This window comes from Arabidopsis lyrata, assembly GCF_000004255.2.
Source record: "Arabidopsis lyrata subsp. lyrata unplaced genomic scaffold ARALYscaffold_1, whole genome shotgun sequence".
Lineage (NCBI taxonomy): Eukaryota > Viridiplantae > Streptophyta > Magnoliopsida > Brassicales > Brassicaceae > Arabidopsis > Arabidopsis lyrata.
This window is the reverse complement of record NW_003302555.1, coordinates 7078475-7099180: the sequence shown is the minus strand read 5'-3', so window position 1 is coordinate 7099180 and position 20706 is coordinate 7078475. Positions and strand designations below refer to the sequence as shown.

At 34.6% G+C, this 20706-nt stretch overlaps 6 protein-coding genes and 1 long non-coding RNA gene across 9 annotated transcripts; 2 read left to right on the top strand and 5 right to left on the bottom strand.

The window, feature by feature from the left end:
- Window positions 1-1196: 1196 nt before the first annotated feature.
- Window positions 1197-6260, top strand: LOC9326258 (ATP-dependent DNA helicase 2 subunit KU70). The gene is made up of 18 exons (XM_021013543.1): window positions 1197-1348; window positions 1449-1526; window positions 1680-1799; window positions 1896-2010; window positions 2274-2379; window positions 2493-2610; window positions 2738-2821; window positions 2932-2990; window positions 3212-3389; window positions 3616-3692; window positions 3978-4125; window positions 4545-4606; window positions 4739-4799; window positions 4928-5020; window positions 5108-5228; window positions 5329-5431; window positions 5539-5701; window positions 5825-6260. The coding sequence occupies exons 1-18, from the start codon at window positions 1283-1285 to the stop codon at window positions 5936-5938; spliced, it is 1866 nt and encodes a 621-aa protein (XP_020869202.1). The 5' UTR covers window positions 1197-1282; the 3' UTR covers window positions 5939-6260.
- LOC9326257 (ubiquitin domain-containing protein 2) lies at window positions 6245-7457 on the bottom strand. The gene is made up of 4 exons (XM_002890149.2): window positions 7173-7457; window positions 6834-6956; window positions 6633-6755; window positions 6245-6554 (listed from the first exon to the last, which is right to left on the bottom strand). Exons 1-4 carry the CDS (start codon window positions 7204-7206, stop codon window positions 6490-6492), a joined length of 345 nt encoding a protein of 114 aa, XP_002890195.1. The 5' UTR covers window positions 7207-7457; the 3' UTR covers window positions 6245-6489.
- Window positions 7458-10115: 2658 nt separating this feature from the next.
- On the bottom strand, window positions 10116-11398 carry LOC9326256. The gene has a single exon (XM_021014394.1). The coding sequence runs from the start codon at window positions 11006-11008 to the stop codon at window positions 10727-10729; it is 282 nt and encodes a 93-aa protein (XP_020870053.1). The 5' UTR covers window positions 11009-11398; the 3' UTR covers window positions 10116-10726.
- Window positions 11399-13228: 1830 nt separating this feature from the next.
- Window positions 13229-15204, bottom strand: LOC110224770 (putative F-box/FBD/LRR-repeat protein At1g16940). The gene is made up of 3 exons (XM_021011793.1): window positions 14047-15204; window positions 13795-13938; window positions 13229-13682 (listed from the first exon to the last, which is right to left on the bottom strand). The coding sequence occupies exons 1-3, from the start codon at window positions 14872-14874 to the stop codon at window positions 13362-13364; spliced, it is 1293 nt and encodes a 430-aa protein (XP_020867452.1). The 5' UTR covers window positions 14875-15204; the 3' UTR covers window positions 13229-13361.
- Window positions 15205-15309: 105 nt separating this feature from the next.
- LOC9328993 (F-box/FBD/LRR-repeat protein At1g16930) lies at window positions 15310-17387 on the bottom strand. 2 transcript variants are annotated; one of them, XM_021011792.1, is made up of 4 exons: window positions 17242-17387; window positions 16163-17133; window positions 15922-16062; window positions 15310-15831 (listed from the first exon to the last, which is right to left on the bottom strand). In XM_021011792.1, the coding sequence occupies exons 2-4, from the start codon at window positions 17090-17092 to the stop codon at window positions 15544-15546; spliced, it is 1359 nt and encodes a 452-aa protein (XP_020867451.1). In that variant the 5' UTR covers window positions 17093-17133; window positions 17242-17387; the 3' UTR covers window positions 15310-15543. The 2 variants fall into 2 exon arrangements, with proteins under 2 accessions (XP_020867451.1, XP_002890193.1); XM_002890147.2 differs by having other exon boundaries at window positions 16163-17108; window positions 17242-17386.
- A 254-nt stretch (window positions 17388-17641) lies between these two features.
- On the top strand, window positions 17642-19627 carry LOC9328992 (ras-related protein RABA1b). Its single transcript, XM_002892884.2, has 2 exons — window positions 17642-17960; window positions 19067-19627. Exons 1-2 carry the CDS (start codon window positions 17740-17742, stop codon window positions 19494-19496), a joined length of 651 nt encoding a protein of 216 aa, XP_002892930.1. The 5' UTR covers window positions 17642-17739; the 3' UTR covers window positions 19497-19627.
- On the bottom strand, window positions 19501-20406 carry LOC110224771. 2 transcript variants are annotated; one of them, XR_002329273.1, is made up of 3 exons: window positions 20315-20406; window positions 20095-20185; window positions 19501-19975 (listed from the first exon to the last, which is right to left on the bottom strand). It is a non-coding gene; the product is annotated as an uncharacterized LOC110224771 (long non-coding RNA). The 2 variants fall into 2 exon arrangements; XR_002329272.1 differs by lacking the exon at window positions 20315-20406 and having other exon boundaries at window positions 20095-20230.
- Between the last annotated feature and the right edge of the window lie 300 nt (window positions 20407-20706).

The following is a 20706-nucleotide window of genomic DNA, read 5'->3' as shown; positions in this document are numbered from 1 at the left end:
AAAATGAGAATATAAAAGTATGTAATTTAAAATTTAGTTTAATAATAATCTAAATGAAAAAAATTAAGCACTTCTTTGTTTGATGAAAGCTAATCTGGTCGGATTTGTAAAACTGGTTTACAAAGATTGCAATGTATGTAGTTTGTTTACCAGAAATTTGTCAACAGTTAGATGGAGAGTGTGAGAATAATTTTTTTTTTTTTGCTATGAGAGAGTGTGAGAATATTGTTCTTGACTTCCCCCAAATATATAGGAAGAGCCTAAGATTCAACTTTCGGGGGGATGGAATATTCTCTAGTTATGTGATTCTAATCTTTTTTGCACACATGTCATTGGAAGATATTATTACCTTTCAATCTTTTTGATCTTGGTAATTTTTTCCCAAAAAGTCATGAGATCTAATAATGTACACGTATATATTTTCTATGTTTTTGGTTTTCACTATTATCTTAGAAATATTGGGATAAAAATTCCAACTATGCAATGGATAATGGTCATCTATATACTTGTCTAATTAATAACAAAATTTGAGATATTCGAATTAAACCTATTTGAATTTCTATAGAAGTGTTATATTCTGAAATCAAATATTATTCATTTGGTAGTATTATAGAGAATTCTGAATTTTAATTCAAATCTATGTTTTCCACCACTGGGTTATTGACAGGTGTTTTTTAATCCCCATATATTCAAATTTTAATTCATATAGTTTTTTTTTTTTTTTTTTTATTCCTATAAAGTGGAGCTTCTTTTAGATTCATTCTTAATTTTAACAATCTGGCATCAATCTATAAAAAACATATGTCAGTTTTATCTATAGCTCATCAATATGTGTATCTTTCAATATGATCTTAACTAACAATTTTTTTTTTGGACAGTAATTAATAATTAATTTACTTTTGATCGTTTGGCACTAATTTTGTAAACACATGTGTCAGTTTATCTATAAATTTTTCTCATACTGATCATATTTCCAACAATGACCTAATTTACATGTCAGTTTTACATATGACCTTTATTCACTAAAATAATAGAATCTCTTAACTATGTATTTGGCATCATCTCTCTATATGGGCCTAAAACCGAAAAGTTGTGGCCCAACAAAATTCACGTTGTGGCCCAATAAAAAAAGTCACGCTGTAGCCCAAAGAGATTCACGTTCGTAAACAGAAAAGACATAATTGGTATTGTTGTTGTTCTTGCTAAAACCTTTGTGACAAAAATTGAGGTTTTCCGGAGGAACAGTCATTGACTCGATATCTGTATTCGTTCTTGTCAGGAGATGGAATTGGACCCAGATGATGTTTTCAGGGATGAAGACGAAGACCCAGAAAGCGAATTCTTTCAGGTTTTTTTTACCTTATTTTCTTCTGGGAGAGTTTTAGTCAAAGCAAAAAAAAAATGAAACCCTGATTTATGTATTGGTTACTGATCTGTTGGTGTTGCAGGAAAAAGAGGCTTCCAAAGAATTTCTAGTCTATCTAATTGATGCTTCTCCCAAAATGTTCAGCTCTACTTGCCCTTCTGTGAGTATGCATGAAAATTATAAAATCAAGTTTTTTGTTTGATTCTTTGAAATCTTTCCCAAAATGTTTCATGGGTGCTTCCTTTTGTGGGTGCTGATGATGCAATTTTTATGTAATTGATATCTAACTTTGTATCATACTGATGTTTGACAGGAGGAAGAGGACAAACAAGAAAGTCATTTTCATATTGCTGTTAGTTGCATTGCTCTGTCACTCAAGTCTCATATTATCAATCGGTCAAATGATGAAATAGCAATATGTTTCTTTAACACTGTAAGATTCTGGATGAAACGTTTTGTTTTCTGTTTTCTTTTCTTTTTTTGGGATCTTCACTTCTCTGTTTGCTAACAATTTTATTGCTACTTGCAGCGTGAAAAGAAGAATCTTCAGGATCTCAATGGTGTCTATGTCTTTAATGTTCCAGAGAGAGATTGTATTGACCGTCCAACAGCGAGGCTGATTAAAGAATTCGATCTCATAGAAGGTATACGTGCTGTACTACCCTTTTATCTCTAACTTTCTTGTTATGCTCTAGTACATAGTTCTTTGTTAACTTTAGAGTTTCGAATCCTTTTCTTAGCAATCACTTAGTAAGACAAGACATTACATGTTATAATTAAAATCTTGATTGGTTGAGCAACTTTTTAGCGCCTGAGATCTCAATGGTAGTTCTCAGACTGAATCAAACATTAAAGAGTGGAGTAGTGTGCTGAAAGAGAGTTATTTACTTTGTTGTTTTGGGTGCAGAATCATTTGATAAGGATATTGGTAGTCAAACTGGTATTGTCTCAGATTCTCGGGAGAATTCCCTTTATAGTGCTCTCTGGGTTGCACAAGCACTACTGCGCAAAGGGTAACAATCTAATTTCAATTTTTGACTTGGTGCCAAGTTTGTGATATGTTTTACAATTTGGTCTGTTATCTGATCCCTGTGTTGCTAATATTTTGTAACAAAAACATACTTAGATCTTCAAAGACAGCAGATAAGCGCATGTTTCTATTCACTAATGAAGATGATCCTTTTGGGAATATGAGGATCTCTGTAAAAGAGGATATGACGAGGACGACATTGCAGAGAGCTAAGGTAGTTTGGTTTTAACCCTTACCTAGATATGATTTACAATAAAATCTATTTAAAGAAGCTTCTTGGTTATCAAATTATAGAAGGACTAATGGGTTTACTTTTTACTGCGTTTTGGTGATTCCTTAAGGATGTCCAAGACCTTGGCATTTCAATTGAGCTTCTTCCCCTCAGTCAACCTGATAAGCAATTCAATATAACTCTCTTCTACAAGGTTAATCTCTTACAATCTACTTCTTGTGTTGACCTTATATACCTGGGGGATTTATAGCCATTTTTTCTTAAATTTCTATTTCCATGATTTTTTTGTCAACATATTTGTAGGATTTAATTGGATTAAACAGTGATGAACTTACGGAGTTCATGCCATCAGTTGGACAGAAGTATGTTCTTTCATTCTTTATTGCCTGTTGGAATTCCTTATATGTCTTTGTCATTCAATTGCTTATAGCATCATGGTACTACACTCAGACAAAGCCATTATGGTTTTTTGAGAAGTTTCCAGACTTCAAAAACACCACTTTGTAATTTTTCTCTTTAATTTGAATTTGGATTTATAGGGATTCACGCAACTAGTTGTACTTTTTACTGAAATGTATTTCAGGTTAGAGGACATGAAGGACCAGCTGAAGAAGCGTGTACTTGCCAAGAGAATAGCAAAAAGAATTACGTTTGTGATCTGTGATGGTTTGTCTATTGAACTGAATGGTTATGCGTTACTCCGTCCGGCTATTCCTGGCAGCATAACCTGGCTTGACTCTACAACTAATCTTCCTGTGAAGGTAATTGTACAGAAACGCTTCTTTAGTTGAATTGAAAGTATGTGCCTTTACTCGTCTTTTGTTCTTTTGACTTTCATTACAAGTGTAGACCTTTGTTTTCAGATCAAATCTGTCCTTTTTTATTTTAATAGTATGAATCAAGAATTTTCCTTGACATCTATCTATGTTTTGGTGTATATAAGATATATATTTCCTAGATATATGAGTGGTGTGGGATTGTCTGCAGGTGGAAAGATCATATATCTGTACGGACACTGGAGCGATAATGCAAGATCCTATACAACGGATTCAGCCTTACAAAAAGTAAGCGTCAGATTAGCACCCTGATTTATTTCTGGTTTCGTCTAAACATAGAAGCAATGGTCTTTTTCGGTTAGTTATGTCTAGATTTTTAATATCCTTACAAAAGTAAATTCAATAGGAAGAAATTATTAGAGCATATTAAACTACAGCCTCAGAAATGTGAATCTCTTTCTTGGCAGTCATGAAGTTTAAAATTCACTCTACTCGATAACTGAAATATTTTTTGATCCCCCACTCTTTCTTGTCCAGTAGAAATTGGCTTTAATTTTTTGTTCTCCTTTCTAGTCAGAATATCATGTTTACCGTGGAAGAGCTATCCCAAGTAAAAAAAATCTCAACTGGACACTTAAGACTGCTGGGGTTCAAGCCACTTAGTTGCCTCAAAGATTATTACAATTTGAAGCCTTCTACATTTCTCTATCCAAGTGATAAGGTTACCCGCTTCTCATTTATCTGATGGCTGCTGCTAATTTTCTTGTAGTTTGTTCATAAATTTTGGAACTTAGAAGAGCAAAGACTTTCACTTTGGTGCTGAAATTGTTTACTCAAATTTGGACGTTCTATTAGTTATAGAGCTTCATGACCCTATATAGCTTTGTTTATAATCTTTGTTGTTTCGTACCATCTTTAATTTCAGTTCTTTTGTGCACTTTAAAAAATGTTCCTATCAGTAGGGAGCTTCAGATATCTACCATACTTTATCATTTTAAGCTTCAGAGTTGTATATCTTATTTTGACATTTTGCTGAGAAATTCTGAAGCAAGTGACCTGAATACATGTTTTTTCCTCATGGATCTTGTAAAACAGTTGTGTGTCATGGAATCTCTTACTTTTGATAGCTAACTGATGCAGGAAGTTATAGGGAGCACTCGTGCATTCATTGCCTTGCATAGATCCATGATACAGCTTGAACGGTAAGCATATTTGATACATAATTCTATGATCTCGAAGTTGAATATAACTTCTGGATTTAAGACAGACTATTATACTCTAGCACTTGCTGTGATATACTAACCATATAATTGCTGTATCCTCTTGTGTTGCAGTTTTGCTGTTGCATTTTATGGCGGCACTACACCTCCGAGATTGGTTGCACTTGTTGCTCAGGTGAGAGAACTCTATAAAGACCTTTCTTCCACATAAGTATATTCATCTTGATTTTTAGCTTTATTTTCTTTTTGACTTGTGCGTTGTTAAACAATCTACTCAAATGTCTTTTTCTTAAACCCAAACAGGATGAAATCGAGAGTGATGGTGGTCAAGTGGAGCCACCAGGGATGAACATGATATATCTTCCCTATGCTAATGATATTAGAGATATCGACGAGGCAAGAAAGAATAGCTTTTGAAAAGCTACTTGGTTCCAACATTATTCATGTATGTTAAATTTTGACTAGTTGGTGGAATTTTGGCAGTTGCATTCAAAACCTGGTGTAGCTGCTCCTCGCGCATCAGAGGATCAGCTTAAAAAAGCATCAGCTCTAATGCGACGTCTGGAGTTAAAAGACTTTTCCGTATGCCAATTTGCTAATCCAGGTAAGTTCAACTCTCTATTAGTCTTGATTCTATTAGTTGTAGTGAGCTACTGATCTGGAAACCGTTCATATATATAATATGAAGTTGCTCTTTCTTGCAGCTTTGCAGAGACACTATGCTATCTTACAAGCCATTGCACTCGATGAAAACGAGGTTAGTGAAACCAGAGATGAAACGCTTCCTGACGAGGAAGGAATGAACAGGTTTTCAACAAACTTTTCAAATTCTCTCTTAACATTCCATCCATAAGCAAAGGAAAAAAACGTTAGGATCTTATGAGTGAACCTTTTTTTTTTCTTTTTTCTTGCAGACCTGCAGTTGTAAAAGCAATAGAAAATTTTAAGCAGTCGATTTACGGCGATGACCCCGATGAAGAAAGTGACTCAGGGGCAAAGGAGAAATCAAGAAAGCGAAAAGCTGGTAATGCAGATGATGGAAAATATGACTATATAGAGCTTGCAAAAACCGGAAAGGTGAAAGCAACATTCTAAACATTGATTTAGATATCTGCTTAATGATTTCATCGTTTTGTTTCATTGGTTTTTGGATCTCTATGGTTATACAAGCTATCTTCATGTTCTGTTTTCTTTGTTTAGCTGAAGGACTTGACTGTGGTCGAACTGAAGACATATCTGACTGCCAACAATCTTCCCCTCGGCGGGAAGAAAGAAGTTCTGATCAATCGGATTCTGACTCACATTGGTAAATAACATTATTAACCGTGACTTATAACTCCTGCTAGAGAAGCTACGTTTTAGTTTCCGGTATCGAAAAGCTTGTCGGTTTTTGATGGGAACTGGACCCAGTTATCTTCCGGTTCATTGTTCAGCGTTTTGCTTCACCTACAAAGCTTTTGGATTTAAGTGTAATGGTGTCTCTTTTGGGTAACCACTAATTTGTTATCTTTGTTCTAACTTTATGGTGGAGTTTATATTTTACGAAATCCATAACAGTCTTTATATTTTCTATATTATGCTATGAATCTTGAACAACAAGATAAAGTTAGAGATACAATATTTTGGTATGAGCGTAGTTTTATTGAGCATTCAAAGGTTCTTCTTTATGGAAAAATTATAAAGAAATTTATGGACCTTTGTAATCCATTTCACTCCTCCCAGATTTTCACATACACAGGTAAGAAATCCAAACAAGAAAAACATAACTAAATTAAACACAGCATGATTCCATAGAGTACATACATACACAAGCGAGCTTTTTCTCTTTCTTCTTACTCTTCTTTTTTTTTGTTTTTGAATTTTCTCTATTTGGTTCGGATCAAATTTGATGGATCTCTGAGAACGTATTTAGGCAATTCATACTTTGAACCTGCAAAAACTAACATCTCAACTACTTTGCACAAAATCAACCAAAAAAAAAAACTTGTGTAAAAGAATAAGACTATACCTTTCTCGTCATAACAAATGGTGAGGTCAGTGTTCTGAACAATCACACCAGCACTCTCAAGTATCGTTTGCGCAAGCGATAAATCCTCCTCTTCTGCTGCTGCTCGTAACGCATCCCATATCTCTGTTTACATATATGTATATACATTGAAGTACAAAAACTTTTGACTCTTGGACATAAATATTTAAATGCAATGATCACCTTTCTTGCCTCCATAGTGAGGAGCTGTATCCCAGAACTCCTCTCGCATCTGTGTCAGCTCAGCGCTTGATATCGGTTGAGGATGTTTCCATGTTTTTGGTCTTCGAATCTTTTCTTTTTTCCCTTCAAATACACAATCGAAACACAGACCACAGAGATGCTCCAAGCAGTTAGATCATCATATGTTGAATGTGAGAATCTACAATTCTCAAACTAAGAACCATCATGAAGAAGAAAACATTAGATCCGATGTGTGTGGATCATTTCTTGACTCTCATTTCATCAAATTCTTATCTTTGTGTACCACTAATGAAAGAGATAGAGATAGAGATAGAGTACCTTCTGCTATGGTTCTCGAGCTAGAACAACCCATTATTTGACTTCCTTAGTAGACGATAACAACAAATGAACATTACAAATTCTACAAAGCAGAGTAAACAGAGCAGAGACAGAGATAAGGAATAGAGAGAGATTAAGTTTACAAGATTTGTAGACACATAAACTAAAAAGAGAGATATTTTTTGTAGGAAGAGAGACAATGGTTTGCGTTATCTCGTGAATCACAAGGTTGCTCTTTTTCTTCTTTCTTTCTCTCCATAATGTTTGGTCTGTTCAAAGTGAGATACTCGTGAGCCACAAAGGTGTGGTAGTTTTGAATTTCATCATCTAACTATTTATGGCTAAAGATAAGATCATACGTAACTTATACAATATTTTTATAGAACTATTCATACTACATATATGTAACAATATATTATCTCAAAGCCAAATCTTGGACAATGTTTGCTAGAATAGCTTCTTCTATATGAATCCGAAATAGTTATTTTTCGTCATATACCATAGATTAAAACTCTTGTACTCATGCTGTTTCAACTTTCAATAACGACGAGTTGCAACAAGCCGGTTTTGTATTTTTGGGCTTTTGGCTTGAGGACTGTGGGCCTGTAAGGCCCGTAGCTATCTGCCTCTACCAACCGTGCCGTTTCATTTTTTAAGTCTAGATCATTTTTAGTGAGTACCGATTACAATAAATAATAAATCCGTGACTTAATAAGATAGCTACGGACTCGAACTCCAAACGTCTAGATAAACTAAAAAGAGAGATATTTGCCGTTTCATTTTTTAAGTCTAGATCATTTTTTACGACTTTTTTTTTTTGTCATCTAAATTTACTATTTATTGCAAATTATGAAAACTGTTATATAGATGATTCTACAACGGATAATTCCTTTCGATTCTTATTAGATCCATGACTTCTTTCACCCCCTTCACCTCCTTCTTCATGCTCAACTCTTTCTTTATGGTTTTTTATGGACACTTTCTTGTCTGTGTAGAATCCTGGCGAACGACTATAATTGTACATCGCTGGAGATCTCATGCACATTTGCCTCCAATAATCTGCAAATTTATTAATAAATCGCAGTATCTGGGATTCGAACCCCAGACCTCTAGGTGTAGAAACATTAATGAACTCTTGGTCAACCAATGGACAAGGACTTCTACAAAAAAAAAAATTACGACTTTAGAATAGACAAATATCAACGGTTCGATTAATACAAAAATAACAAAATTAAATTAATATATATGGTTTCGTTTTGAACTTTTGATATAATTAAATAATAAAGAGATTTTTGTTGGGTCAAAATATAAAGAGAAATTAGGATTTATTTTTTCTTATGACGACAGTAGACAGGTATAATAGAAAGAAGAAGGATACAGAGTTTTTACCTTTGTAGGTAGATATCAGCCAGTCAACAGGATTGGGCTATAATGGACATATATAGTGTTTGTTATATACACGTTATCATTTACAGCGTTAAGTTTTATTTTTACTTAATTATGTGGTCATGTCAAATAAAGATGGCCGATGTCTTAATTAACTCTACCAAGTAAAGTGAAGTGAACTTCGATACATCATTTTCAAAGAATATGAAGTGAACTTCGATACATAATTATCAAAGAATATGAAGTGAAAATAATGGGTTTTGTTCTATTAGACGCACCGATGTTATAAAAGTCACATTGGTACGATTTACATGCTGATAATGAACTTAACGTGGTTTATAAGTTTCAAACAAATCTATAATGCAAATTTACCAAGATTTATATGTAGACTAATGTATGATAATGACCCATTAAACGATTTCTACTTTAGCTTTGGGCTTTGGAAGTAATACACCTTATGATGTCTTTTCAACAGTTTTCATGATTTGGAAACTGGAAATCTGACAGCATAATTCAAGCTTTGATATAACATTAGCGTGTCATATAATCTTTATATAAACCTACTAGTTTGGGATTATATAACTCGACACATATATATATATATATATTGATTTTAAAATTTTATCAAGTCAAAATTCAAAGTTAATGGATTTCCATTTTTCAAATCTGATGGCACATTCATATATGAGATGACGTGACATATGAAAGTCATAAGAATTGCTTGATTTTTTATTTTTGTTACTAGAACTGCTAATGTTTTAATACAAATATTTCAGTATCTAGCTAGATATTAACAACGTATATTCTTGTATAGATTTAACTATTTTAAAAATAAAAAGAAAAAAACTACTTAAAGTAAATAATTATTATCAGTTGACAAAAAAATCACTACTTAAAGATATAACATGCATTGAATGTGTATAACAAGCGGCTCCATCTTACTTAGTTGGTTAGTTAAACTTATTAAGAAAATACAAAAAAGGAAAGTGAGAGAAGAGCTTCATGACAAAAAGTTAGTCTTTAAATAGTATAATCCCTTAGATGAGCAATAATGGTGTTCCTTATATTATTGCATGTCTATTTTCATTTTCCTTTTCTTCTTCCTCTTCTTCTTTTCTGTAGTCTTAAACCCTGAATCAGTGAATCTATTGATATCGTAAAACAAGAACGTCAACGGGACAGAGGAAGACGTCTCTTACGTAAACAGACATAATTATTGTCAAATCATCAACTTTTGCTACGAAGGTGCCAAAGCGAAGATTTTGAATTATTATTTACTTTCTAAGTTATAGGCTTATATATGTAGCTTTCTTCATGAAGAATTTTTTTCTTTTTTTTTTGGTAAAAGGTTAAGTTTCTTCATGAAGAATTTGATTTACGTACGCAACCTTTTTCCATTGTTTCGATTATGGTGGGCACCAATCGTATGTTCATGTTTACATATGTGTGAAAATCGTATGATATAAAAGTTTGTCTCTTTTTTTTATTTTTTTCATCAAAGTTTGTCTCTTTAAATCTATAGTATATTAGTATTAGTCTTTGGAGTTATATTCACTACTTGCGCAACTATTAATATCCTTATATCCCCACAAATGGATCATTTTACTTAGTTCTTCTGTACTAAATACACTCGTAAATAAAACGAGGATTTATTTATATTTTAATCAAATTTTCTGAAACTTTCTAATTTTCTTATATTGATATAGTTAGGCTTTATCTTCTTTTTAATTATAAAATAAATTTCACCCGTGAACTCAATTAATGCGAAAAACTATATGAAAAACTAGTTTTGAAAACTTCAATTTTTCGAAGCGATAATTGAAAGGTAATTCATAAAAAAAATATCATTTGAAACGTATTTTCTCTAATTCTATAATACATATGTTCGAACAGACAAAAGCTGCATGTCGTTACATACATATTTGAAATACTTGATAACATATATATCTGAAAAAGTCAAAAAGGACAAGTCAAAGTGTAAAATAGTGATTTTTTATTACTCAATATAACAGACCACACACAAACACATATATATCAAATTATATATGAAGACACACATACACAAACATTCTTCATAAGACGTACGTACGATATATGATATTATTATGAAAAGAAATCGACAACTTATCAACATATATGAAGTGATAGTCGACAATCAATTAATGTGTCTAATGACCCACACCGGGGCTAGGGACTGATTCCAGTCGACGGTAAATCTCCGGCGAGTTTTCCGGTACCATACGCTGATCGGAATCATCCGGAGGAGAAGTGTGACCCTTGTCGCTTGGACCCGAAGGTGGTACATTGCCCTTGGGTAGGGCACTAAGAAACAAACCCTTGCTTGTACGGTAAGGTACTAGAACCTTTCTAGCTTGACAAGATTGCAAGACAAAACCAACAATCAAAATCAGTAAGCAAATCATCGAGACGGAGATCCTTGGACGAGCCATTACCTGTAATTGATTATATTGTATAATTCTGATATTAATTAATTAGTTACGAAACAAGAAAAGTTTTGGTATTTTTTTTTTGGGATTTGGTTGTGTTTTTGTGTGAGTGAATACTTGATAGAGTGGATATATATAGAGAGAGAACGGAGGGACGAGGTCAATGGTAATTTATTTGGGTTAGGTACATATGAACTAAATTGGTGAGTTCGTATATACAGTGTTTATGATTGTATTTTTTTTTTTTTTACTATGATTATAATTTATTGATCAATGCATAAATCATAATTGCACACATATATGCGTTTGTGCTTTTATAACTCCAAGAACCGCAGACAAAAAATCTTTTTCACCATACATACATGCTTTTTTCGTTGGTAATTGTGAAAAAGATAAAATGACATTCATATTACAGTTCCGAATTTATTAATTTAACAGTAATAGAAAATAGCAGAATTGAGTTTTATACAACAGAAATGTCATCTAAAAAAGAAAAAAATATATCTTTTTTTTTTTTTTTTAACTTTGAACACCACTATAAAACAGTATATAAAAATACAAAAATAATTTGTTTTTCTTCAGTTAAACATTTGTCCAATGTCTTGCTAAGTTTACTGACTGAGATGTTCCGTAAGAGACGAGAAAAGTTGATGAAACTTAAGTGCTATTTTCTTCGTATCTCGATGACCACTTATTTCTGTGGCTCCTTATCAGTGTGCATGGTTCAATACTATTGTATGACTTCTTTTTGTTGTTGGAGTTTTGTGTCTTTAACTGTTTATAGCAAAAATTTATCCATTGCACACAATTATATGCTTTAAAATATTACTATTCATACCTCTTGTTCTCTATTATTGAAGTTCCAAAATTAAAAACATAAACCCAAACTCTTGTTCAATATATTTTTGGGTTTATCCTAATTTGCTTCATCAGAATTAATAAGGAGGTATTATCTTCGAAATAAGACTTATCTTTCAGAGTTTGAGTTTAAATTAGTTAGTTGGTAAAAGAAAAATACTAACCATGACAAGAGATTTAAGATTCGGACAATTCTATAAGAAAGGTTAGCAAATATTCCCAAGATTCAACGATCATGATTCATGCCTTTGACGTTCAAGCTAGAGAGATTATGAAACTGGTGCAGTGATTTCGATTTCCAGAACTAGTGAACGACTTACAAACAAGGAATACATGTTACAACTTTCCATATTCGAAAGCAATAAAAAAGGTTAATGTTAAATAGTTTACCTGAAGTATATTAGAAGAGATATATAGTAATATCTCTAACAAAGGAGACCATGGTAAGACTAGATAAGGTTTCACCAAATTTAATAAACCCATCAAGATCCAACTTAACAACGGAACCCAAATCTTCTATAATATAATGATTCTTTAAATACATCGATGGTTCAGCCTTAGATACTTAAGTCTTGGAGTTTGCATATTGCAACTGTTTTCCTAATTAGCCTTACCTCCACCTTCAGTTTTGGTAAGAGAAAAACTCAATAGAGATTGGGATGAGACTCTAACTCCATACACCGAGAGCTGAGCTGCCTGAGATAGGCGTCTCCATTGCCAAACTGTCATCAAACTTGATTTCTTGTAGATCAATGATCTTAATTCTTAAGACAAGGCAAAGAAAAGGGCCGGGCTTGGGTGGCAGTTTAGGCAAAATTACACAATAGATCAGTTTCAAGGAGACCAATCTCTCTTGTATATAATCCTCAAGGTCTAGATGTTAGATTTGCTGCTTAATCACATATATATAGTTTATCAAATTTGTGGTTCTAAACGCGAATAAATATCCAACATACCTTACGGTCCTTACCTTAACTTTTTGTAAGCACACGTCACTGTTCAAATCTACAAACCTCTTGAAAATATAAAAATTTAGCATCATCTAGACCCCCATTAATCTGCAAATCGCATACAGGCACGTCGTACCAAAGATTTCTCCATCTGCGGCATAAAAGACTAGTTTTGATCTGGTAGTTGGTTAATCATATCTTCTTCTCCGATTGTATTAGCACTCACAGGTTTCTTCTCAACTTAAAAATTAAATTGAAGACGCACGTCTTTTGAAGCGTATGATACCCCGCGATGAAAACAATCAAATAAACACAAAATATTCTTTAACAAGGAACAATCTAGGGTTTCTGATTCTTCTGATAAGAAGAAAAAAAGTAAACATTGTAGACGTCAAAAGAAAAATGGAAACCATAGTTTGTCTGTTGTCGTCTACTATGTCCGAAGAGGAAAAATGCTCAAAATTCGAGTCAATGGATTATAACAAAGCCTTAGAGGAAATCATTCAAAAGTCGTCAAAAACGCTCAAAGGCCAAAATTAGACTTTCTCTCAGCAGCAGAAACCATCAGCACCAGAAAACAAAGACAAGGGCTTGTATGTTCCAAATTTTCTAGAGCTAACAACAACTTCACATTTGTTAGATCTTCTTGGCAATGTAAAGAGCTTTCCGAGGGTCACATGATCACATTCACTTATATAATCTAAGCATAGAGTAAATTTCTCGAGGACTGTTGAATTCTCCATGAAATAACTCCCTAGTTTATTCATATCGGCCACGTCTCTTGCTTTAACTTCAACAAACTCAAGCGATGATAAAACACATTGGGGCACATCTGAAAAATTTACTCCCCAGTTATGATCTTGAAACCCCTGCAAATTAATTAAAGTAGAAAGAAACAAAAGAAGACAAATTTAGTATATATCCAATATTTTCAGAATATGAGTTTCAACTAGTTAATTAATAAACAAAACAATTACAAACCAGGACAAGAGATTTTAGATCCGGACAGCTCTCAAGAAAGATTAATAAAGACTCCCAAGATCCGGTCATCATGTTCGTGACGCTCAAGATAGAAAGGTTATGAAATTTTGGTAGTGATTTCGATTTGGAGAACTGACAAATGTCCTACAAAAAGAGAATGCATGTTACAACTTTTCAAGTTCAAAAGAAAAAGAAAAAGAAAAAACTTATATATATATATATAGTTAGGGAGAATAAAGATAGATAGTTTACCTGAAGAATATCAAAGGAGATAGTCAAATCTCTGACACAAGAGATGAGTTTAAGAATACTAAGCAAGGTTTCACCAAAATACATCAAATCATCAAGATTCAACATGACAATGGAACTCAAATCATTTAGAATGATTCTTTCAATAAAGTGACGGTTCAGCTTTAGATACTTGAGCTTTGGGGTTTGCATTACAACTTGTGTTTTCAGATAGCCATCTCCATTTTTGGTCAGACAGAAGCTCAATAGAGACTGAGATGAGACTTTAACTCCATACATCTTGTCCGTTGTTAGGGTTTCTAGGGCTGGGCAGACTGAGACCAGCTTCTCCATTTCCAAACTGTCAACAAAGTTGATTTGTTGTAGATCCATGATCTTAAGACAAGGCAGAGAAACTGAGTCCGGCGATTTAGGCAAGTTTGCGCGATAGAGTTTCAAGGATACCAATCTCTCACATGATGTATAAATGGTTGGAGGTATCTCAAGTCTATCATATGCATACCTTGAGTTACTCCCAACATCTAAATGTTGAATTTTCTGTTTAATCACAGTGTCCATCGACGTCTTGATTCGATAATTTTGACCATATCCAACATACCTTAGCTTGACTCTTTGTAAGCACAAGTAATAGTTCAAATCTATAAACCTATCAAGAAAATCAAACTTGGGATCATACTTTTTGATGAAGCCATTGATCACCAAATCTAACCCAGGCACAGATTGCCAAACATATCTCCATCTGCGACATAAAAGGCTAGTCTTGACCACATCCTCCGTGGGAAGATTGAAAAGTATCTCGTAAATCAAAGAATCTGGTAATTGGTTAATCATATCTTCTTCTCTGATTATATTATGACCAACAGGTTTCTTCTCACATTATAAACATCATCTATAACTTCTGCGTTGTATGATCAAACTCGAAGAGTAAATATAAACACAGATTTTTTTTTTTTTTTTTTTGTTATTTATATATAAACACAGATCTTTTGAAGGCGTATGATTTTAACCAGAGTTGGAAAAAGAAAAAGAAAAATCTAGAGTCGAATAATCACGAAAGAGTACTGACTACTGAGCAAGGAACGACGATCCGATCACCCGACTCATGATCTGCTTAGGGTTTCTGAGTCTTGATCACGAATTCACGTGAATGCGGCAATTTAAGGAAGGTTAATTAACTTTTAGGAAAATCCAAATCCTATAATTACCGAGATTTACGTAAGAATAAAAAAAATATATAACGTCCCAATAAAAAGAAATCTCATATCATTATCCCAATAAAAATAAGGTAATTTTATCTAATAAAGCCCATCTGGTTTTATCATTGTTTTACAACTCCAAGAGAGAGTGTTATATATAGTACGTAGAAACCTGGTCTGTGAGAAAAGAGTTCACTAAACCATCAACCTGTAAACTAATGGCTGGAAAAACAAGCCTTGATTCTCTGTCGATCATCGGATACAAAGCTGGATGTATCAGAGACGACCTTGTAAGCTGGCTCAATTAATCCATGACAACTTGACACCTCGTAGAGCTTCTTGGAATCGATTTGATTTCGTTGATAATGTTACAGAAACTTGCACTTACTGTCAGTTTCTTGAGAGCTGCACCATTCTCTAGAAAGTACTTTGCTAATTTCATCTTACTTGATGTTCCTGTGAGTGGTCTCCCTTCCTTTTGCATGTTTACAACAAACGGTGTCTTTAGGTGAACAAACTCAAGAGATGATATGAAACATCGTGGTACAGATGAAAGATCAATCTGCTCTTTATCTGGAAAGCAATCAAATTCCTGATAACATATAACCGAGGGAAGTTTTGAGTTTTTGTTATTAGAAATCTCAATGTGATTTACATGTGGGCAGAAGCAAATGAAACTCACCATGACGAGTGAGTGTAGATTTGGGAAGCTCTCAAGGAAGGTTGGCAACATTTCCCACCAAGAATCTTCGAAGTAAGCATGCAAGCGAGATAAGTTAGAGAATTGAGGTAGTTGTTCCATTTTGCAGTAATCATGAATAACCTGTGCACCGAAAAATAAAAGAAAACATAGGTTCACTGAGACAATGTGATAAGGGAAGTGCATGTGTAATATTCTAAATGTTATTGAATCAAGTATATACCTGTAGAGTATCAGAAGATATGACCATTTCGCTGACCGTAGATAACCCAGTGAGGAATTTACCTAGCATAGCTATCTTGGAAGAATCATCTGGTTCCAATGGATCATTATATTCCACATTAAAGATAACATCAATATCTACCTTTGCAAAGGGGCCAATATTGTGTATTATGAAGCTGTCAGATCGATGATCACAAAGATTCATATACTCGAGTCTTGGAGCATCGATTTCAACAACATGATTTTCACTTTCGTAGCGCTCACACTCTATCTTGAAGCTTTTTAGAGACTTGGAACGCACACACACAACTTGTAGAGAATCATTGGGATCACGAACTATGGTTAACTCTTCCAGAACAGAACAACCTGATATTAGCCTCTCTAGAGTCGAATCAGCATCGTACTTGACCATATCAAGATGCATAATCTTGACACAGGGCAGGGAAACAGATTCCGGATGATCCAAGACTACGCGGTAGAGCTGTAAGTTCACCAAGCTTTCACAAGAATAGAGAGATAAAGGCATCTTAAATAACTCATCATCATCATCATCATCATCCACCTCATTATGAACATTAAAATGACAAACTCTACGCTTAATCACAGCATTGATCCAAGACTTGAACCGAGAAGCATCATGCTCATTAACCTCATAGATCAACTTGAATCTCTCCAAGTGTTGCTCATTTTCAGAAACCAGAAACCTGTTTACGAAACTCACAAAAACATCATCATCTGGGAAGTTATTGGAATCCAAATCCAGTGCAGGAACATGTAACCAGAGACTTCTCCATCGTTTTGATAAAACGCTTGTGCAAACCGATTCTTTTGTGGAGAGATCTGAGAGAATCTGACATAACAAAGAATCAGGTAAATTGCTTATCCTATCGGAGTTCCTCTGCTTCTCTTTGACAGAGTTCTCAACATCCATGTCGTCTGCTTAAACTCTGAATTACAGTGAAATTATATAGTCTGAGATTCAATCATGTAAACATTAACACAAAACAGAAATAAATCACAAATCAGTTAGCTAAAAGTCAACTCAAAATCTCCAGAAAAATCAAACGCTACTGAAATTACCTGTGCTTATTTTCCCAAAGAGATGACGGCGAAAGAGGAAGAATAAGACGAAATCGCCGTCAATTCGCCGGGGAAATGACACAGAGATCGTCTCGCTTTCTTTTTAACATCTTTGACATTTCTAAAATGCAGACAATAATAATAGTCAACGCAGGACAGTTATGGCAATTATTATCGTAATTAAACCGTTCTAATACAGTGATTACTTATTTAACCCTCGCCCACATGGCGTTAAACGCCAAGGGTAAAACTGTCAAAAGTCTTTAGATAATACAGTAGATATTACTACAGTCACCTACCTACCCAATAGATCAACGGACGAGATGTCAGATTACAATCACAGACTGTCACCAGCCGTCACTTTAACACATACACCAATTTCTTCGCGTTATTTCAAATCTCAGTTTACACCTTTACACTGCTGCGTCTCTCTCTCTCTCTCTCTTTCTATTTCTCAGATTAATCGCTGAGAAGAAGCAACCACCTGAGACGGCGGAGATGGCTGGGTACAGAGTGGAAGATGACTACGATTACCTCTTCAAAGTTGTTCTTATAGGCGATTCTGGAGTCGGCAAATCCAATCTCCTTTCCAGATTCACCAAAAACGAGTTCAACCTCGAGTCTAAATCCACCATTGGCGTCGAATTCGCTACTCGTACCTTAAAAGTCGATGGTAAAGTCATCAAAGCTCAGATTTGGGACACTGCTGGTCAGGAGAGGTTCGTTTTCCGTCTTTCTCGTCTCTTCATTTCGTTCTTTGTGTTTGATTTGTATGTAAATCGGCCTTCAAGCTAGATCTTGGTGGTATTTCACTTTGAGTTTCATAGCGTATTTTCGATTTTTTCGGGTTCAAGCCACTGTCCCATAGATCACTATAAGCTCATTGCAGTGCCTTTAAACGATTTTCCACAGATCTATCGTTTTGGTAACTTTGATAAGGAACATTAGCTTTTGATTCGTTTCTTTGACTTAATTTGAATTCATGAAAGTGTATCGGAATTGAGCTCTTTAACACAATCTGTATGTTCCTATCAAACCGTTTTAGAGTGAATGGAAGCTTAAGATGAAGCTGATCTTACCTTCTCAAGGTCAAGGGTGATGCCTATTCAATGTCTGATTCATTCACTGGCTCATACTTGTTTTTAGTTTTTTTGCTTTCGGAGTAGTGAATGTGTTCAGCAGCCTTTTACTAGAGAGTCTCTCCGTTGACTTTTATTCTCAAAATACTGCTCTTTTGGAAACGCCTGTCTGAAGTTGACTGCATTTGACCACCATTGAAGGATAGAATATGGAGGTAGCTAATAATGTAGATTCAAAAACTGCCCTTCTTCTAAAAATAAGTCTTTGTGGTTGACTCAATATGACCATGATTGCTTTGATGGAATCTTTATTGGATGGATGAACAAGACCATGTGATTCTTTCTGTTAATGATCACTAGAATCAGGAACGCTATACGGACTATTGTTAGAATGTAAGAAAAGAACTTGCTCTCGTCGACTTGTTGAATTGCCTCCATTGAATAGATTGTTTTACTGCCTTCTTTGACCTGACATTTCAGTTTATGCCTATTTTGGCAATATTGTTGGATACTGGGTCAGTATGCACATCCGTGATAGGCATGATAAAAACAGATCAGGTTATTTCTTGTACTAACTATGGCAGGTCCAGTATCTAGATTGGGGAGTGGACTGAGATTTAGGATAACGAAAGAAATTCTCTTGTATGACAAATGAATATAGAGCCTATCACTTTATTACCACCTTTGCTCTATTTTATCACTGATTCTAGCCACAATCTTAAGACTCACTTTGGTTCTCGTTTCAGGTACCGTGCCATCACCAGTGCATACTATCGTGGAGCTGTGGGCGCACTCCTAGTATATGATGTAACCCGCCGTGCAACATTTGAGAACGTAGACCGGTGGTTAAAGGAACTCAAGAACCACACAGATCCAAACATTGTAGTGATGCTTGTTGGTAACAAATCTGATCTCCGCCACTTACTAGCTGTTCCTACAGAAGACGGAAAATCCTACGCGGAACAAGAATCGCTCTGCTTCATGGAAACATCTGCCCTTGAAGCTACCAATGTCGAGGACGCATTTGCAGAGGTTTTGACACAGATTTATCGCATCACAAGCAAGAAGCAAGTTGAAGCTGGTGAAGATGGGAATGCCTCTGTCCCGAAAGGTGAGAAAATAGAAGTTAAAAACGATGTCTCTGCTCTGAAGAAACTCGGGTGCTGCTCAAATTGAAGGCTTTTTTTTTTTTTTTTTGTTTCTGTTGAGAGAGAATTATAACCCCCATGGTCCATTGTTCGCTTCTGTTCTTGTTTTGTAACACTATCGACATTAATATAAGTTTTAGACTACACATTATATAATGTTTCTGTAACTGTATTTCAAAAATTGTTGGTGAATCAGTTTCAGAATACATCAGTTACGAAGCAGAAGCAATCTTCTTTAGGATCCAAGACATCGAGAAACTGATTGATTCAATCTGTGTCTAATTGTCTCAGACTCTCAGTAGAAAATAACTCAATGACGTGTTTCCTAGTTTCAGTACCCATTCAATCAGCTAACTCAGGATTTCTGATGAAGTTAGCAGAAATCTTCTGCAGACGGTTCACAGAGATAAACTGTTACTCTGCTTTCACTGTTTCCATAGGCCCACTCCTATTGCACGCGATCATGGGATTGTTAACTGCCATTGCCTCTAATGGAACAATCAATACCTGCAACATCAAACTTTTCGGTTTGGTTTTTGAATTATAAAACAGATTCTCTTTGACTATGAGAATAATTAAAATCAAGATTGTAAGGAAGAAGCAAGGAAGGATGGTGCCTTTTTTACCCTTGGTGTGTAGAGAAACACACAAGCATATTGAGAGAAGTTAACACGATCAGACATGCTCTACTCTCCCTCAATCTTTCATCATATCCCCCTGAAAGACTAATAAAACATCAAACGATGACTATCCCAAAATCACACATACAAATAAGCAGTGTAGGTATGTATGCACAAAAAGCATGAAGACGGTAGAAGATAAGCCTGTGACAAGAAAGAAGCTTACACCATAGCTCGAAAGATAACTGAATATTCAGTTAGATATGGATCATTAATCTTGAACCCTCAGCAAAATGCTTGCATCAACATTACTACACTATAGAACAAAATCTCGAATCTAGCTTTCTAATCACAATGAGGTATAACACAACAATGGGGAGAACAAAAAACAATGAAAAAAGATAAAAGTCAAGAATCAAAAAACCCCTAATTACTACACTTTAGAACTAAAAATCCGAATCAATCTAACTAATGACAATGAGTGTAACACAACAATGGGGGCATCAATGTGAACTGAGAGTAATAGTTCTTCAACGGTAATAACATCATCTTAGGCAAAAGACTATTCTATGGAATTTTGGTTTCTTCAAAGCATCTGGATTCAAAGACATGAACTTC

Bases quoted from the DNA above. Each gene is read 5' to 3' on its own strand.
- LOC9328992 (XM_002892884.2), top strand. From the start codon at position 17,740: ATGGCTGGGTACAGAGTGGAAGATGACTACGATTACCTCTTCAAAGTT. The intron at 17,961-19,066 runs GTTCGTTTTCCG...TTCTCGTTTCAG, and splicing joins GACACTGCTGGTCAGGAGAG to GTACCGTGCCATCACCAGTG.
- LOC9326257 (XM_002890149.2), bottom strand. From the start codon at position 7,206: ATGGGTTGTTCTAGCTCGAGAACCATAGCAGAAG. The intron at 6,957-7,172 runs GTACTCTATCTC...GTGTATTTGAAG, and splicing joins CTCGAGAACCATAGCAGAAG to GGAAAAAAGAAAAGATTCGA. The intron at 6,555-6,632 runs GTATAGTCTTAT...TAGTTTTTGCAG, and splicing joins CATTTGTTATGACGAGAAAG to GTTCAAAGTATGAATTGCCT.
- LOC9326258 (XM_021013543.1), top strand. From the start codon at position 1,283: ATGGAATTGGACCCAGATGATGTTTTCAGGGATGAAGACGAAGACCCA. The intron at 2,011-2,273 runs GTATACGTGCTG...TTTTGGGTGCAG, and splicing joins AGAATTCGATCTCATAGAAG to AATCATTTGATAAGGATATT. The intron at 5,021-5,107 runs GCAAGAAAGAAT...GAATTTTGGCAG, and splicing joins ATATTAGAGATATCGACGAG to TTGCATTCAAAACCTGGTGT.
- LOC9326256 (XM_021014394.1), bottom strand. From the start codon at position 11,008: ATGGCTCGTCCAAGGATCTCCGTCTCGATGATTTGCTTACTGATTTTG.
- LOC9328993 (XM_021011792.1), bottom strand. From the start codon at position 17,092: ATGGATGTTGAGAACTCTGTCAAAGAGAAGCAGAGGAACTCCGATAGG. The intron at 16,063-16,162 runs GTATATACTTGA...TTCGGTGCACAG, and splicing joins TATCTTCTGATACTCTACAG to GTTATTCATGATTACTGCAA. The intron at 15,832-15,921 runs GTGAGTTTCATT...ATATGTTATCAG, and splicing joins ATCTACACTCACTCGTCATG to GAATTTGATTGCTTTCCAGA.
- LOC110224770 (XM_021011793.1), bottom strand. From the start codon at position 14,874: ATGATTAACCAATTACCAGATTCTTTGATTTACGAGATACTTTTCAAT. The intron at 13,939-14,046 runs GTAAACTATCTA...CTCTTTTTGTAG, and splicing joins TCTCCTTTGATATTCTTCAG to GACATTTGTCAGTTCTCCAA. The intron at 13,683-13,794 runs GTTTGTAATTGT...ATTAATTTGCAG, and splicing joins ATCTAAAATCTCTTGTCCTG to GGGTTTCAAGATCATAACTG.